This window comes from Penicillium coprophilum (assembly GCF_028826855.1).
Source record: "Penicillium coprophilum strain IBT 35676 chromosome Unknown utg000004l_segment0_segment0, whole genome shotgun sequence".
NCBI lineage: Eukaryota > Fungi > Ascomycota > Eurotiomycetes > Eurotiales > Aspergillaceae > Penicillium > Penicillium coprophilum.
In genome coordinates, this window is record NW_026622723.1 from 6,303,312 (window position 1) to 6,318,416 (window position 15,105).

Consider the following 15,105-nt stretch of genomic DNA (forward strand, 5'->3'; position numbering starts at 1 on the left):
GCAAGCTATTAAGAGCTCTTGAGTTTTATATCAAAATCGACGTCTTTTGGAGTGTTCTATGGCAGTTTCAATTCCCATCAGTAGAGAAAATACGGAGTATATAAAAGCCCATTGGTGATCTAGCGTTGTAGATCATTTCAGACTACGCTACTCTACAAGAAGGGAGAATACGCACCCTGATGCTCCTCCACTTATATCGATTTCCCTGCCATACACCGCATAGAAACTGACTTATTACTCTGACCCGACAACAAGACCTTGAACGTTCATTTGCTTCAAAATACAATACGGCAATGACATAAGATCCCATCCGAACCATCTATGTTTCCTCGCATCCGATGCAGAAAGCGACCAAAGGCAGAAGAGAGAGAGAGTAAGAACATGGGAGGGATTTAATTATCTATCGGACCGGCCGGCCTCAACGGAGAAGGGCATGAAAAAGGTTGGGTGCAACAAGAATAACGAGAGCAAGAAGGGGATGTGGGACGGGGCTGTACAAAATCAATCATTGACAGAGCTCGAACATTTTTCATTGGATTTCTGGCATGCGCATGGCAATATCGCCCGACTGTGTGATGTATCGCACCCAGGGGAGAGAGGGGTATTGCAGCTATGGGCAATTGTTAGCGATGGGTGCAAGAGATAAATAGACCGAGGGGGATCCACTGGTGGCAATGTCTTACCTTCGGTTCGGTGATCTTCAGATACCGCACTTGGATGCCACTAGTCGTGAAATAGGGGATTTCAAACTTGACGTTGATGGGGCGTTTCGCTTTGCCTACGCCTCCGGCTCCGCCCATGCTGCCTCCGAACCCACCGGTCATACCGCCGCCGCGCTCGTCGTCGCCCTTGACGGAGGGGAGACCTAGCTCTGCGCGCATGAGGAATTCCTTGCCGCCGCCAAACTGTTTGATCTTCCAGATAATGGCTGACTTCTCGGGAGCGTAATGCACGGTTCCGATATTTGTGCGGAAGCGCGGGGAGTCTGCGTCTTCGGGCACGGGAACAAGGATCTCGACGTTGTTGGCGGTGCTGCGGCGTTTAAATTGGGCTTTGGCCTGTTGTGGAATCGATGTTAGGGGCTGGTGTTTGTTATACCAGATGGGGGGTATTACCTTGAGCATATATTCAATTCGGGATCCGGAGTGCGATTCAACGACGCACTCCACCCAGATCAACGGCTTCACTTGTGTGTTCAGTCGGTAGCTCATGAGCTCGAATTCACCATCCGGAGGGATGAAACTGATTGTGCGATCATTCTCGAAACGCGAGAGTCGGACACACTGGTGGAACTTCACGTCCTCCATCTCGACTGACTTGCCTCGTGTGGCACGACCCGTGGTCTCGAACATCGCTTTGTCGTTCAACCCCAATCGTAACTCTGGCATACCACTCAGGTAGCACTTCATCTTGACAGCGCCCAGAATCTCAGAGCGCAGGACATTTCCATTTGCAGAGACGAGAAGATTGAGGGACTCGACCACGTCGAGGAAGACTTCGTTTTTGCGGTAACGTATCCCCTCGCTACGCCAGGAGACAGCGTTTGTGACAGCAATGGGTGGTCGTGCTTGGACATCCAGCTTGTGTGACTCTTGGGTGATGTATCTGGTTATGGCGCATATTCGTTAGTGATGTTGTTTCACCACCTCTGCGGTACCATCAAGAGTCAACTGCTTACTCTTGTAGAATCTTGGTCTCTGTTGTCTGCGGGTATCCAAAATCCATCATCTCATCAAGCAATTCGTAAATGACGACAAAGTTATCCCGGATACTCTCCTCCTCCAGCACCTTGAAATATTCGGTGAAGACCTCCACCAACTTGTGGAGGAAGAGTAGAATTTCGGTGGCATTTGTGTTTCGTTTGGTCAATGCGAGGATATAGAGGTTGCTGTGTCGGATATAAAGGTACTAGATGGAAACACCCCTGTGTCAGTAGGTGGGAGCGCACAAAAGGAGACACTCAGGAGTGTGTGGGGTCGTGGCCGAATGCCTAGACTTGGTGGGACGCACGTTGATTCCCTCGTGGGAGAAGCAGGGAGGCACTGCTGAGCTTTCTTCTTCGGCGTCACTGAGGAGGATAGGGAATTTCTCGACTGCGGACATGGGAATATCTCCGCGATAATTGCGGGCCAGTAGGGTCTATACATGGTCAGCGGGGGCTTGTCCCTAGACGAATTGGCGATTTTCCCAGCAGATAGCAGCATCGCCATATTTTCCACAAATTCCAATAGCCTACCTTGCCCTTGAGGTCGAGGAAGAAGAGTGCCGACGCCATGACGTGTCAATGGGGGTAAATAGCTGACAGGAGAGTTGGGGATGATCTGGTCTCTTTAATGTGGGAGGTGAAAGCAAAAAAATAACAAAGCCACCTTATGCGCCTACTGCAGCATTGTCAATCAAACAGTAATAACAAATAAAATAGCAGATGAGGTGAGAAATGAAAGGAGCAGATCAGCGGATGGTTGTGATGCCCGCATGTCCAAGGCCGGAGATAGGCGCTAACCTGAAGGTGGACTAGCGTATAAAGTTCCCACATAAAAGCTGCTCGCGCATTTTGAATTTTCTTCTTTCTTCAACGCTCCCAATAGACAGTTCAAGGCAGTACAAAGTCTTTGTGATTTTCTACAGCTACTCCGGCATTCTGTCGGAGTACTGTGGTGTATTGATAACTACCTTGCGATACAGAGGCGCGGAGACTACGATCTTACGAGGGTTCCATAAGAGCTGGCCGAGTACTTTCTCTGTTACTCGGGCGGCGTCAGAGGAACCGTACATTTCTATAACTTCCAATTGAATCTTTTTTCTATCAAATCACACATTTCTTGTAAATTGTACTTTTTCTATTGTAAATTTGCTCTGTTAGGCTTTTGCACTATCTCCGATGAAATGGACCCAAGTAACTGAAAAATAAATTGATATAAAAAAACAAGTCGGTTTAAAAGTACATGTACAGTTGTATAGAGGCTGGTTGAGTTCACTCCCCACCCAACCTACCACATATGGAAATATCTAACAAAATAACGCCCTGAAAATGCTCCAAAGGAGACCAATACCCCAAGCCTCAAACCCTTACGAGACGGACTTAAGTCCTAGGGGTTCAAGTATCCGCTCACGAGCCACCTTGGTGGCAACAACTCCTCCCTTCTCTAACGAAACAGCACCGATGATAGCATACATGGTATGCGCGAGAACGAGCTCAATACCGGAGGCACGGAGATCGTTGGGCTGCAGTAAAGAGTCTCGTTAGCTAGTGATCATAACACAAAGGATTAAGATCAAGGCATACCATTCTAGGACTCCATCGGAGAACCTTCTGCAACTCGTACTTATTTCCAAGATCAGCGAGCTTTGATCGTTCGGTGAGGATCTTCTTGGTCTCAGCAGAGAGGTTGTTCAATCCATCCAGAGCCGGGTGAGTGAAAGGCACGCGACCAAACTCGTCCTTCTTCTCTACCGGTGCGGCACCTGTGTATGGAGCGTCCTGCGCCAAAGCCAGCGATGCTTGCAGTTGCACAATGCGCTTTCCCAAGAAGGCCAATCGATCGTTGAATCCGCGGCGCCCTTGGTCGAAACTCTTATGTGTCACTGCCAACCACTTGGTCTCATCGGAGAGGAGCTTGTCGCCGCCATTGCCGAACAAGCGAATGTAAAACCGGTCAAGCAGTTGCGGGTCGGCATTCACATGGAAGGTTGGGCGCTTGGAGTCAAGATGCAGACTGAACGGGGCCTTTGCCGCGGCGGGAGTGTAGGACCATCGGGGCTTTTCTTGTTGACTGGTCTCCTCCGGGGTGGAGGTCGCAAAGGTGCGAGATGGGATGACACCGGCAATTGGGCGAGCGACAAATTTGGATGCAGCGCAGGCGGTCCTGGCCGCTCGGGAAGAAATATTCAAAGACATGGGGTCGGTGGTCTCTGCGTGTCAACTCGGAGTTGATTGAACGGAAAGCAAAGAATTCGGCCTGGGCGGTGTGATACTGCCGGATATAGCCTCAAGTACACAGACCCCATGAGGTCTATCTATGTCCACAACTTGGATCGTTTTACACCGTTGTAAATTTCACAAAAACTACATGGTTGGACTTGGATCTCTTCAAATTGCCATTTCGACGGTTTGACATGCGGTTAAACAACATTGGAAGCCGGAGGCAACCGGGACGTTCACCGCTGCTGCGAGGTGTCTTTTGCTCGAATATTTTACTTGTAGTGCATCGGATCCGAAGCAAACTAACGCAGATTATGGCCATTGGAGCCTATTACAGGTCATCGGGGCTATGGTGACTGGAGGCGAAATCTATACAAACTTTCGACTGCCATGCATCGTTGCATGTACAATCAAAACGTTATATGACTCACATTAATCCAGGTTCTCTCCGATTTGAATTCTTTATGGGCGATTATGCTATGTCATCTGTGAGAGATACTTGAAAATACACCACCTATACCGCTTTTTGCAGGGTATACTCAGCCAAATATAGACTTCCTTCAACTTGTGTCAGTCCGCTATGACACACGATACGCATTTGCCCCGGCTTCAGACTACTAGCAGCATGGGCTCATGGTTTCTGCATGCCCCCATTGTTGAAAATTGGGACTCGCCTGGGTGTAAGTGGTCTCGCAGATCTCTTCACCACTTTGTCGAGCAACATCCTTCTCTGGATAACCTCACCATTACAAGAACGAACAGGAAATTTGTGCACTCTAAACTTATAGGCTATAGGTCCGATTTTGCTGCCACGTAACATCGCCCAATTACAAGACTGGCTAGCGGGCAATGCGAGCAGCGGCGGAACAGACCCTGAGCGCGGCCCAACCATCAGGGACATAGGTCTCTAGCCGCTGCAGAGGAACGGCGGAAAGTGGAAAAGAAGAGAACAGAACCGCCCAGAAGGGCTCAAGGCGATCAAGTCTCACTCAAGAGAAGCTTTCGTGGCCTTCTTGGGACACAGTCGTTCCGCGAAACATGCCGGGTATGCAGAGGCCATAGCTCAAGCTTTCGGGAGCACAGGGCAGTGTTTCTTAGACAGCTTGATTGCGGATATTCGCAGCTGGAGGGCTCGGTTGAGGCACAAGTGGTTGGCCCAAAGGACCCATCCCTCTCTGGGCTGTAGAATAACGGCTCTGCTGTATCAGCGTACTCTGATCTCGCCTCCTGGATTAGGCAAGAGACTGTCTTTACAGGGAGGCAAAACGTGATCCACGTGTGTTGGTATTCGGTCGTATTTGGCTGTGCTCCGTAGGTAGGCTTCCGTTTTCTTTTTTGCCCCTTATGGCCAGTGGAAGCTTCTAAGGCTTGCATAGACATTCTTCTCACGACTGAGCAAGTTCACAGCCAACAATGGGCATTGTGGGAGGCCTGGGTAGCAGAGCCTCTTTGATGATCTTCGAAAAACCGTAATACCGAACAAGAACACAAACTAGTCGATGTTTGACAGCCTCGAATTCATATACTTCTGAAAAGAACAGACGGCTGTTCAACCCAAACAATATTTATTTGGCTAATAACATCGGAAGTAGCCAACGGCAAATCATCTAGAACAAACCTAGTGAGACAGATTTCTTCAAGAGGCTGCAAGATGCCGAAGGCTCAGGCCGCTGGTGAAACTCCGTCTGCAGCCTTCTTCGGGGGCAGCGGTCCGGGGGGAAAGGATCTATACCCGTCCATTGCGGACATTATGCTATTTGCTTTTTAAGGAAGGATTCTAGGTCTCAGGAAGTGGATCTACTTCTCATTCCTGGTCCATGCTTGCTTCCGGGGAAAAGCAAAGAAATAAGATGAAAAATAGAGTACTTAGAACAGCGGGTGTGACCGTCTGCGGATACTGTCTAACGGTTTATACATCAAATATTTAGACGGGCCCTTGCAGACTCTACCGAGATATTGATCCTGATGGATAGAAGCCAATCCCAAGGTCGGCGGATAGCAACGGCAATATGGCCATCGTCAAACGGCTTCTTGTCTTGATCCTTGATCGGGATGTTCGACAGGATAGCGGTGTACGACTTGTGTGGATGGCGTGCCCCTAATTTAACTTGAGTTCTCGAATTGCTTAAATAGAAGAGACTTGCCTGTCCGGGTCTGTAGTCTTTATCTTGAATAACACTGCAGATCTTCGTTTTGTGTCCGTTGCCTGTCTTTCGTTGAATACATATACTTCCGTCCTCCATCAGCCCCGATTCGTGTGCTCTACTATACTATAGCCACCTTCGTTTCGTGCCTTTTGAGTATTCAAATGGATTGCAATACTGCTTTTGCCCGTGGCTTCCAATCCACCCCTTCATCGCCGATCCAGACATGCTATATCTTCGCGGAAAGCATCCCGGCTTGTGATCACTCGGTGCAAGACCCTCCCTCACCACGACCTTTCCCACCCAATCCTCCTCCTAGTCCTGCTTAAATGGCAGTTTCTTGGCTTTTCTTTGTTTGGCGTTCAGGCAATACGGGACAATAGGTGAGTTTTGCTTGTGCAGCCATGTGAAGTACATATTTCACGAGATATATATAATGGCCAAGTCGGGAAATGATACGAGCAAGAACTAACTTACTTTACAGATCATACTCCAAGGCATTTCAACTACAGTCGTTACAATGGGGATGTGCATTGATGGGCAACTGGGATACCTTAATGCGACGTGTGACGTTATCAATGCAATATCAATTACGGGTGGAAAATGGCAAAGTCATGAGAGGAACATTGAACCCAAAGGAGACAAAATGGGACACGATGCGTGAGAGTGAATATGGAAATCGAGTGACGGGTCTATACTTAGGGTGCCTTTCTCATTCGCATATCCATCATCGGGCAAGGCAGCTTAATGAAACTATATCACTCGAGACAGATTGCATTTGCCCATCGACACATAGATGGCAATAAGAAAGACCCAGAGGTAGAACAATATAGTCTCGACAAAGCTGGATTTGGCACCTACTTTAAAGATGAGCATACTTGCAGATTAAAATCGTGCGAGTAATCTAGCCCAATCTACACCCAATTTCCAATGGAGATGAAGAAAGGTCTGAACAGAAGGAAAAGAATCAGCGCCTTTTGAGCTCGCGCCAATTGACCTGATTCGTGTATATTTGAGGAAAAATCACTTTAATAACACATAAGGAAATTCGGAGGTATGAGGTACGGAAACATTTAAATCAAAGCAAGACCGACAGCACTGGCAATGCTGAGGCCCACCACAGTCCAGCCAGTCTTGATAATGACAGGGTTAGTGAGGCCACGGCCGAGATCCCACATCAAGTGACGGAGACCGTTCATGCAGTGGTAGGTGAAAGGCAGGGCAAGGGTGGTCTTGAGGAGGACCTTGGCCGCGAGAGGGAGAGCACCCATGGCAGCGACCATGGAGGCTGATTCGACGTGCCAACCGAGAGCGGGAGAGGCGAGGTAGGCAGTGGCCCAGAGGTACAGAGTACCGGAGAGAGCGACACCAGTAATACGGTGCAGGGAACTGCCGATCCAGCCAATCTGGGGCTTGTAGATGCTAAGGTGGGGGGCGACAGGGCGGTTAAGACGCTGCTTAACGAGGATCTGGCTGGGGTCCTCGGTTTTCGAGGAAGAAGCGACTTGTCTATAGACATTCTCTAGTTAGTATGGGACTTCCGGCGATTGTGGATGACGTAGGATTTCGCGAGGGGCGCTTGATTCGAGAATGGGCGGAACAATTGGAACTTGTCGTTTTGACGCTGGGTAACTGACCTCGTCTGGATGTTCTTGCCGAGGGCAACGGCGACAGGGGAAGCGCCCATCATGGACCGCATAGCGAACGGCTGCTGGACGGCAACTGTCCGGGAATAAGTTAGATCGCAAATTCGGATAAGCTAGACAATGGGTTCAACATACGCCGTCGCAGCGACTGCTGAGCAACCTTCTGAGAGAACATTGTGATTGCGGAGTTGAGATTGTTCTGTTTGATCGAGATCAGAAATCCCAAATGGCTCGCGAGCGATCGGAATCAACGGACGACCTCGGGTACGGGAGTTCTAAGTCACGGGACTGACACCCGGTAGTCGGCGTCGACCAATCAGATTGGATCTATTACCAGCCGGGATATTGTTCTTCCTGACGCGCTACCACAGTCACGTGACTACTCGCCTGTTTTCCCACTTTCTTCCGTCCGCAGCTCTTCTTTCTTTCTCTTCCTCAAGAGTCTCCGCTCACGTCGTCTACTGGTTTTGGCTGGGATGATGTCGTCGTGTCTAGCTTTCCCTCACTGACTGCGGCTTTCTGTCGTGGACGCCGAGGGATATTGAGGCTCTCAGAAGGAGAGTCCCGTCGTTAATCGCCCGTTCCACTCTACCAATGAGGGGAAGGGGTTTCATATTCAGGGATACATGCTATATGTATCAATCGTTAGATGTTTGTAGACTTACTAGGCTCTTTGGCTACAGTACAGTTGTTCAAGAGATTGTTGCAACTGTACTAAAAAAAAGTCTGCACTGGCCATGTAAAAGCATTCAGCTGGGGCATTTTAAATTGTTTTGCATCATTTCGATGTTCACTCGAGCTATGCAGCTATCTACCACACATCACGAATAATCGAATGCCATAATGATCGCTACTTTTTACTTGCCTCCACAACTATGTACGAAACGCTGTCAGCTGTGAAATCGGTGATGGGCCTGACCATATAAAGTCATTGCTTTCTATCACATGTCATGGCCAAACATGTCCAGAAGGTAAACCACGTCGATATATTCTCTTCCTTCCTAGACCTAGGCTTGATATTCAGTCTACAGCTTAATATTATTGATTATTCACAATCATACTATAAACCCTTTGAGGAACATAAGGTCGGCCCTCCTGCTCAGTAATCCTAACCTGTGCCCGCAGCTGCAACCTCGGCTCCTCGGACCTTCCCCACAGAGCTCCGCGGCTGTGAGATCGGTGTATTATCTGGTCTCTTATACATATTCAAAGACTTGATTCTCTCTCTGGCCCTGAATTTTGAGAAGCGATCAAAAAAGCAGTCCGATCATGTTAGTATATCTGGTCCCTGTTGACGTTGCATGTTGTTTCTTTGGAACTTACTGACTTCGCGATTATCAGATTAGATACTCCGATCTAACAAGATGCCTTTCAACACAGCTTTGACACGGAAGCTCGGTATCCGAGGTGCGTTATGAAACCGCCATTTTCGCAATTATCTCCAGCTGCTGATCGAATATATAGTGCCCATCGTGCAGGGTGGTATGCAATGGGTTGGATACGCTGAGCTGGCCTCGGCTGTTAGCAACGCAGGTGGACTTGGACTTGTACGTATACGCTCTAATGAAAGCCCTAGTTGCACACAGTATCTAACACTACAATTTAGCTCACAGCTCTCACCCAACCTACCCCCGAACACCTCCGCAAAGAAATCCGCAGATGTCGCACTATGACCAAATACCCCTTCGGAGTGAACCTGACCCTCCTCCCAGCCATGGTTCCCCCTGACTACGCTGCGTATGCCCAAGTCATTATTGACGAAGGAGTCAAGATTGTTGAGACCGCCGGTAACAACCCAGGTCCCGTCATCACCCAGCTGAAGAAGGCTGGCACCATCATCCTGCACAAGTGCACCACAATCCGCCACGCCAAGTCTGCCGTCAAGCTCGGCGTAGACTTCCTTTCTATTGACGGCTTTGAGTGTGCCGGTCACGTCGGTGAGCACGATATCACCAACTTCATCCTTTTGAGCCGTGCGCGCCAGGAACTCGGCGTTCCGTTCATCGCCTCAGGTGGATTCGCCGATGGTCAGGGCCTTGCTGCTGCCCTGGCGCTCGGCGCTGAGGGTATCAATATGGGTACTCGCTTTATGAGCACTGTTGAAGCTCCAATCCACCAGAAGGTTAAGGAGGCTATCGTTGCGGCTGAAGAAACTGATACTGCGCTTGTGCTACGTCGGTGGAAGAACACCTCCCGCCTGTTTGCCAATAAGGTGGCTAAGGACGCATTAAAGATTGAGCAGGAGAGCAAGACTGGTGAATTCAGCGAAGTTGGGCCCTATGTTAGCGGCAAGCGGGGTCGTGAGGTCTTCATTAATGGTGACGTCGATTTCGGCGTAAGTTGATTCCAGAATTATGCATGTCTTGTGCGTTTGCTGATCCTTCGTCATACAGGTATGGACTGCCGGTCAAGTCATTGGCTTGATTCACGACATCCCGACTTGCGAGGTCTTGCTCACTCGGATTGAGAAGGAGGCCTTGGAAGCGATGAGCCGGACTAGGTCTTTGTTTACCGATGCCCCCTCTAGCAAGCTTTGAAGAGCTTTATGTTACCAATGTGGTCTTATGTTATTTTAGCCTCATACTGTTTGGAGAGACTGTTTGGAAAGATCAAATAGAACCAATTTGAGATCTGATTTATTTTTAATGGCCTACATTTACATTTTGGATACTTTTTTCTACTTCACCTCCCATCCATCACGAGTCCACGACCCACGTCATGTCTGTTCAAAGAGCTGCGTATTCACTCTCCCAAGGGGGTCAATCAATAATAAGCATTCCTGCCCGACGGTCCGTGACCTTATATCAAGGATCTGCAAGCACGCAGATCCTCGGGTACTCGAGCATTCCTCCAACTCCAACCTCCAACGATAATGCTTACAAAACCATGGTGGAGTCCTTTTTCCAACCTCTCCCACTGGAATCGATAAAAGAAAGAATGAACTTTTCTCGAAACCCAAGTCCTCTTATGCGAGGTCAAAAAGAGAGTGGAGACATCCTTGCGTGCAGTCGATCCTCTGGGGAATGCTTGAACAAGCTACCGTTTCCGGCTCAGGCAATTGGCTCTGTTTCAGTTATAGCTTCTCATCGTCGATTGTGCTTCCTGCGTCGTGGCCTTTGTGCATGATATCATTCCCCTATGATTGGCCTCCGGACAACCCTTATCAACTTATGTGATGCTTGGTAAACTGTCCCTGTAAGTGTTTTTATCTAGAGGTTGAGGGAACATCTCCAAGTGAATGTAGCCGTACCCGACTGCTTGCCCAAATAGATTATGTCTTATTGCGTCGCACAGCACATACAAACTGGCATTACCCCGTGAAGATCCAGATAGCGACATACCTCGCCCAACGTATCCTCAGTCCAGAAGCAAACACGGCCGAGTTTAGTTTCTATCTCTCCCCTTCTCTCTCCCAATCAGTCACTCGATTCATACCATTCCACCAGCTATTCCAATCTTCGCCAATATCAAAACCACCCGACTTTACATCCAGACGCACGCATAGATCTATACCTATAACCACACTCGCAAACCCTTCCAACACACCCAGCTTCCCAAAATTCAAAATGGGCTTTATATCCACTCTGGCTCGCCGCATGCGCATTAAACGCTTCTCCAAAAGACTCTCAACGACAAGCACCAAGCTCCATGACGAAGATTCAAAAGATCTAATCAAAGCAACCTCCGAAACAGCCTCGCTGACACGCGCAAGCCTGGAATCAACCTCGACAATGGTCCACCACTCGGCGCACGAGCCCGTCCTACCCAGCGAGTCACCAGCAAACCCTATGCAGATGAGACCAAATAATGGGAATGCGCGGACCTTGTTCGATGTAAATACCACCTTCGATGTAAATACCACCCCCCACTCGCCGGAACGGGCTCCCAGGCCGACATCCAGACCCCCACATCCGATTTTGAAATTGGATTGTCGCTCGCCTGTCGAGGCGCCGAGGAAAATGGTGCAGGGGCCTTTTGAGATGACGGAGGAGGTCAAGGGCGGAGCGTTGGATTGTTCGTCTGCGATAACGGCCGACAAGGGCTTTTCGCCTTCTGAGAAACCTGTGTCTGAGAAGAAGGATAGAATGTCCATGTCGGCTTTACTGCAGAGACATTGTGGGTTGAATATCCCGCGCTCGTCGATTTCGATTAAGACTTCGTCGCGTGGTGTGGCATCGCCAAAGTGGTTGGATTCTGCTGGGCTTACGGAGGAGGAGAGATTGGTTGAGAAGCGGAATGAGAAGTGGGTAGAGGGAGTGCAGGATGAGAAGAGGAGAAATAGCGTATGGGGTAGTGTTGGGCTTGGGAGATTATAGAAGTTGGTTCGAGTGACTCTTAATCAACCATGTATCTATGTTCTTGCAAGAGAGTGGACGCATGTAGAATACTCATCCGACAGATCCCCTGTGGCAGCAGAAAATCCCTGAACACGCTCCACCAGAACTTTCTTTGGGCAATGGAGGCAGCGAATTGTCCAATAACAAGAACTACGTGATAATATACTGGTGCTATCACGTCTGAAGGACAGAGCTGCAGAACGGAGCTCGATTGGCGTATGAGGCCTATGGCTCTGATTCTATGGTTGAAATCGTAAAACTTTTCTTTCGATCATTTCCTATCCAAGAAGAGGAATGTCATCCCGGAACCTCAATATATCAATCAAGTAGACCCACTAGCCTCGCCTTCAGTGATCCCCTTCTCCAAGCTACCAGCAACATCCGAATTCAGGAGCCATTCAACAACCTGTCTGCCTGCAGACATCTCACCAACACCCTCACCGGATTTCTCATCACCCTCGTTCTCACCAATAGTCATCTCGATCTCCTGGGTCTGACTATCATTGCCCTCAGCACCCTCCACATCCTCATCGCCCTCAACAGCAGCCCACGCCGTCCGCTCAGCGAGGAAGACAGCGTCGTGACCAGCATCGTTCTTAACATCAAGGTCTGCGCCAGCTTCAACAAGCGCCTTAACACATTCCAGGTGCGCATTAAGTGCGGCCCAGTGCAAAGGGGTGTTGCCAGAGTTGTTGCGGTGGTTGACAAGCGCGGTACGCTGGGCAGCGTCTGCGGATGACAGCTTCTGGAGCAAAGTTTTGAGGATTTCTGAGCAGAGTCAGTAATGAACACAAGAAAAAGACGCCGCAAACCAGAGGAAAACCAATATCTTTGATATGTTATGTAAAAATCAAACCAAGTCAAACAAGTCACTCAATCAACATACCGGCGTTTCCATTCGCAGCGGGGAAGTGCAGAATGCAAGATCCCGAGCCGCCCTCGCTCTCATCTGCCATGTCAATGGCAGACGCCACAATCTGGGACTCGTTGCAGCTGTGTTGGCTGGCAAGATTGGCAAGGTCCTCATTTAGGGCCTCGAGGTCACCTGCTCGGGCGTCATAGATAAGATCGTCGACCGCATCGGCGGAGAGTGCAATTGGCACTGAAGGCTTTGCCTGTGATGTCGTAGAAGCGGACATGATGTGTGATAAAAGATGAACCAAGTCTTTGGTATGACTCTTTTCTTTCTTGTTTAGTGGGGTTGTTTTTGATATCCCACTTTATTTGATGTAGCTAGAGTGGGGTGTCAGTAATAATTCGGCTGTTCACGACTTGAAGATGACGAGACAATGAGAAGCAGACAAAGTGTGGTATCTGTAAAATCAAAATTGTTCTTGGAAAAATCGGTGGTTTTCCATAATACGAGAGTATGTCCCGAAGATATATCCAGTGCAGATCGAGGTCGTCGATAAGGATTTCAATGTGAATGACAACAACCACGAGATAGGAAACGGTGATCGAGATATATTCCCACAAGTGTATATAATCAACCAACAGGAAGTAAAAATCTTACCTTTGCTTTCGGTTCTTTGCTTTCTAGCGTGGAGTATCCCGGCAACAAATGAAGCGATCACCGCAAAAAATAATTTGATATCGCAGGTCATGTGACTGATAGTGCGCTATCAGTCAACGGTACAGCGAAAGGCGTCAAATGAACATGGCCAATCAGTACGCGCTACTGAATTAAACTACTGAAAAGAGACTATGCAGAGACGATCGTTATGTTGATACATAGTACATTGTACAGAGAACTTTACTCAATCATGAATAAGGCAGACGGACTCTCCAGCCTGCCTCTATCCACATGCAAGGCAGAACGCCAAGAGAAAAACAAATCAAACAAGCTCAAACGCCGAGTCCCACATCCGGTGGGATGGTATCAAAAGGCTCCAAAATTGCAATGCGACCGGTGGCAACGAGAGAATACATCAAACAACCCTCCCTCCCCCTCAGAACTCAAACAAACAGTTAGCCACAAGCGCCTAGTCCCTCAGCCAAGCTCGCCTCTTCTCCTCCTTCTTCTCGCGACGCTTCTCCTTGAACTGCTTCAACTCTTGCTTTGTCAACTTCTTAGCACTGCGCTCCGCGCGCAAGCTCCGGCCATCATGGCTGTTTGCTGCGGCATCAACGTCGAAGAAAGCGTTCATCTGCCGCCGAGACTTGTTCTCGTCGTTATGGTTTTCCGGATTGATTGTTGCAGCCTGCCATCGTCCAGTGAAGCGGTTGAATGTGCCAGTAGCTGCATATGCTGCGGATGGGTCGAAACCGACTCCGCGCGTGGGCTCTGCTGGCTCTTCATGGTATTGCGCATATGGTGCGGTGGGGTCATAGTTGCCGTGGATTGCGGGATTATAACCACCAAGTACTGGTTCCTTTTTTGGAGCTGCGCTTTGGTGGCTGTCCTCGGTACCGGGTGCTGCTGGGATTGCTGCAGCCGCTGGGACCTGGGGTACGCGGGGATTTTCCCACTGCGAAACTCCGGTGAAGCGGTTGTAAAAGTAATATGCCCCTGCCGTGGCGTCCCATGCAGGTTCCCATCCATCATCCTCGGGCTGTGCGGGCGGAGCCTCGTTGGGAAGTGGTGGTGGAGCTTCATCGGGGAGTGGTGGTTCAGATGTCAGTTCACCTGGTTCGCGTTCATCGGATTGCGATTTTGACGCATCGGTCTCCGGATCGTCGGTTGGTTGGGGTCCTTCATTCTTTGGCGTCTGGTCTTCCTGACTATCGATGTCATGCTTGGGTTCCGTCGCAAGGTTCGACGCAGCAGGGCTGGGTGAGCCACTGGCACACTGTTTTGGGGCAGAGTCCGATGCTTCTGGTGAGGCAGACATGCTAGGCATTGAAAGCAATGATTAGTGCAGAAGGGTAACCAATTGACAGAAGAGAAAGAGAAGGATGCGCCTGTCGAATATGGTCCGTGCGGGACAATTGGGGTCACCGCCTACTTGAACGGGAAGATCTCTGCGCTAACCCTAAATGAGATTAGCGTAACAGGTTGACCGGCAATGGCCGCCTCACTACGCCGTACAAGTGTGATATGTACTTCAGTTCAATCC

General features: G+C 49.3%; 8 protein-coding genes across 8 annotated transcripts; 3 read left to right on the forward strand and 5 right to left on the reverse strand.

Moving 5' to 3' along the window:
- Window positions 1–529: 529 nt before the first annotated feature.
- On the reverse strand, window positions 530–2,275 carry N7500_006810 (AP-1 complex subunit mu; the record flags this gene model as incomplete). Its single annotated transcript, XM_056677954.1, has 6 exons — window positions 530–610; window positions 684–1,058; window positions 1,116–1,605; window positions 1,679–1,908; window positions 2,011–2,139; window positions 2,237–2,275. 6 exons carry the CDS (start codon window positions 2,273–2,275, stop codon window positions 530–532), a joined length of 1,344 nt encoding a protein of 447 aa, XP_056532954.1.
- Window positions 2,276–3,069: 794 nt separating this feature from the next.
- Window positions 3,070–3,898, reverse strand: N7500_006811 (mitochondrial 54S ribosomal protein mL57; the record flags this gene model as incomplete). Its single annotated transcript, XM_056677955.1, has 2 exons — window positions 3,070–3,225; window positions 3,287–3,898. 2 exons carry the CDS (start codon window positions 3,896–3,898, stop codon window positions 3,070–3,072), a joined length of 768 nt encoding a protein of 255 aa, XP_056532955.1.
- A 604-nt stretch (window positions 3,899–4,502) lies between these two features.
- N7500_006812 (uncharacterized protein) lies at window positions 4,503–4,833 on the forward strand (the record flags this gene model as incomplete). Its single annotated transcript, XM_056677956.1, has 2 exons — window positions 4,503–4,602; window positions 4,718–4,833. 2 exons carry the CDS (start codon window positions 4,503–4,505, stop codon window positions 4,831–4,833), a joined length of 216 nt encoding a protein of 71 aa, XP_056532956.1.
- Window positions 4,834–7,139: 2,306 nt separating this feature from the next.
- On the reverse strand, window positions 7,140–7,887 carry N7500_006813 (uncharacterized protein; the record flags this gene model as incomplete). Its single annotated transcript, XM_056677957.1, has 3 exons — window positions 7,140–7,575; window positions 7,704–7,788; window positions 7,848–7,887. The coding sequence occupies 3 exons, from the start codon at window positions 7,885–7,887 to the stop codon at window positions 7,140–7,142; spliced, it is 561 nt and encodes a 186-aa protein (XP_056532957.1).
- Window positions 7,888–9,076: 1,189 nt separating this feature from the next.
- Window positions 9,077–10,249, forward strand: N7500_006814 (NAD(P)H-dependent flavin oxidoreductase; the record flags this gene model as incomplete). The annotated part of the gene is made up of 4 exons (XM_056677958.1): window positions 9,077–9,119; window positions 9,177–9,259; window positions 9,319–10,047; window positions 10,106–10,249. The coding sequence occupies 4 exons, from the start codon at window positions 9,077–9,079 to the stop codon at window positions 10,247–10,249; spliced, it is 999 nt and encodes a 332-aa protein (XP_056532958.1).
- A 1,029-nt stretch (window positions 10,250–11,278) lies between these two features.
- On the forward strand, window positions 11,279–12,028 carry N7500_006815 (uncharacterized protein; the record flags this gene model as incomplete). Its single annotated transcript, XM_056677959.1, has 1 exon — window positions 11,279–12,028. One exon carries the CDS (start codon window positions 11,279–11,281, stop codon window positions 12,026–12,028), a length of 750 nt encoding a protein of 249 aa, XP_056532959.1.
- Window positions 12,029–12,371: 343 nt separating this feature from the next.
- N7500_006816 (ankyrin repeat domain-containing protein) lies at window positions 12,372–13,188 on the reverse strand (the record flags this gene model as incomplete). Its single annotated transcript, XM_056677960.1, has 2 exons — window positions 12,372–12,817; window positions 12,936–13,188. 2 exons carry the CDS (start codon window positions 13,186–13,188, stop codon window positions 12,372–12,374), a joined length of 699 nt encoding a protein of 232 aa, XP_056532960.1.
- An 843-nt stretch (window positions 13,189–14,031) lies between these two features.
- On the reverse strand, window positions 14,032–14,880 carry N7500_006817 (WW domain-containing protein; the record flags this gene model as incomplete). The annotated part of the gene is made up of 1 exon (XM_056677961.1): window positions 14,032–14,880. One exon carries the CDS (start codon window positions 14,878–14,880, stop codon window positions 14,032–14,034), a length of 849 nt encoding a protein of 282 aa, XP_056532961.1.
- Window positions 14,881–15,105: the final 225 nt, after the last annotated feature.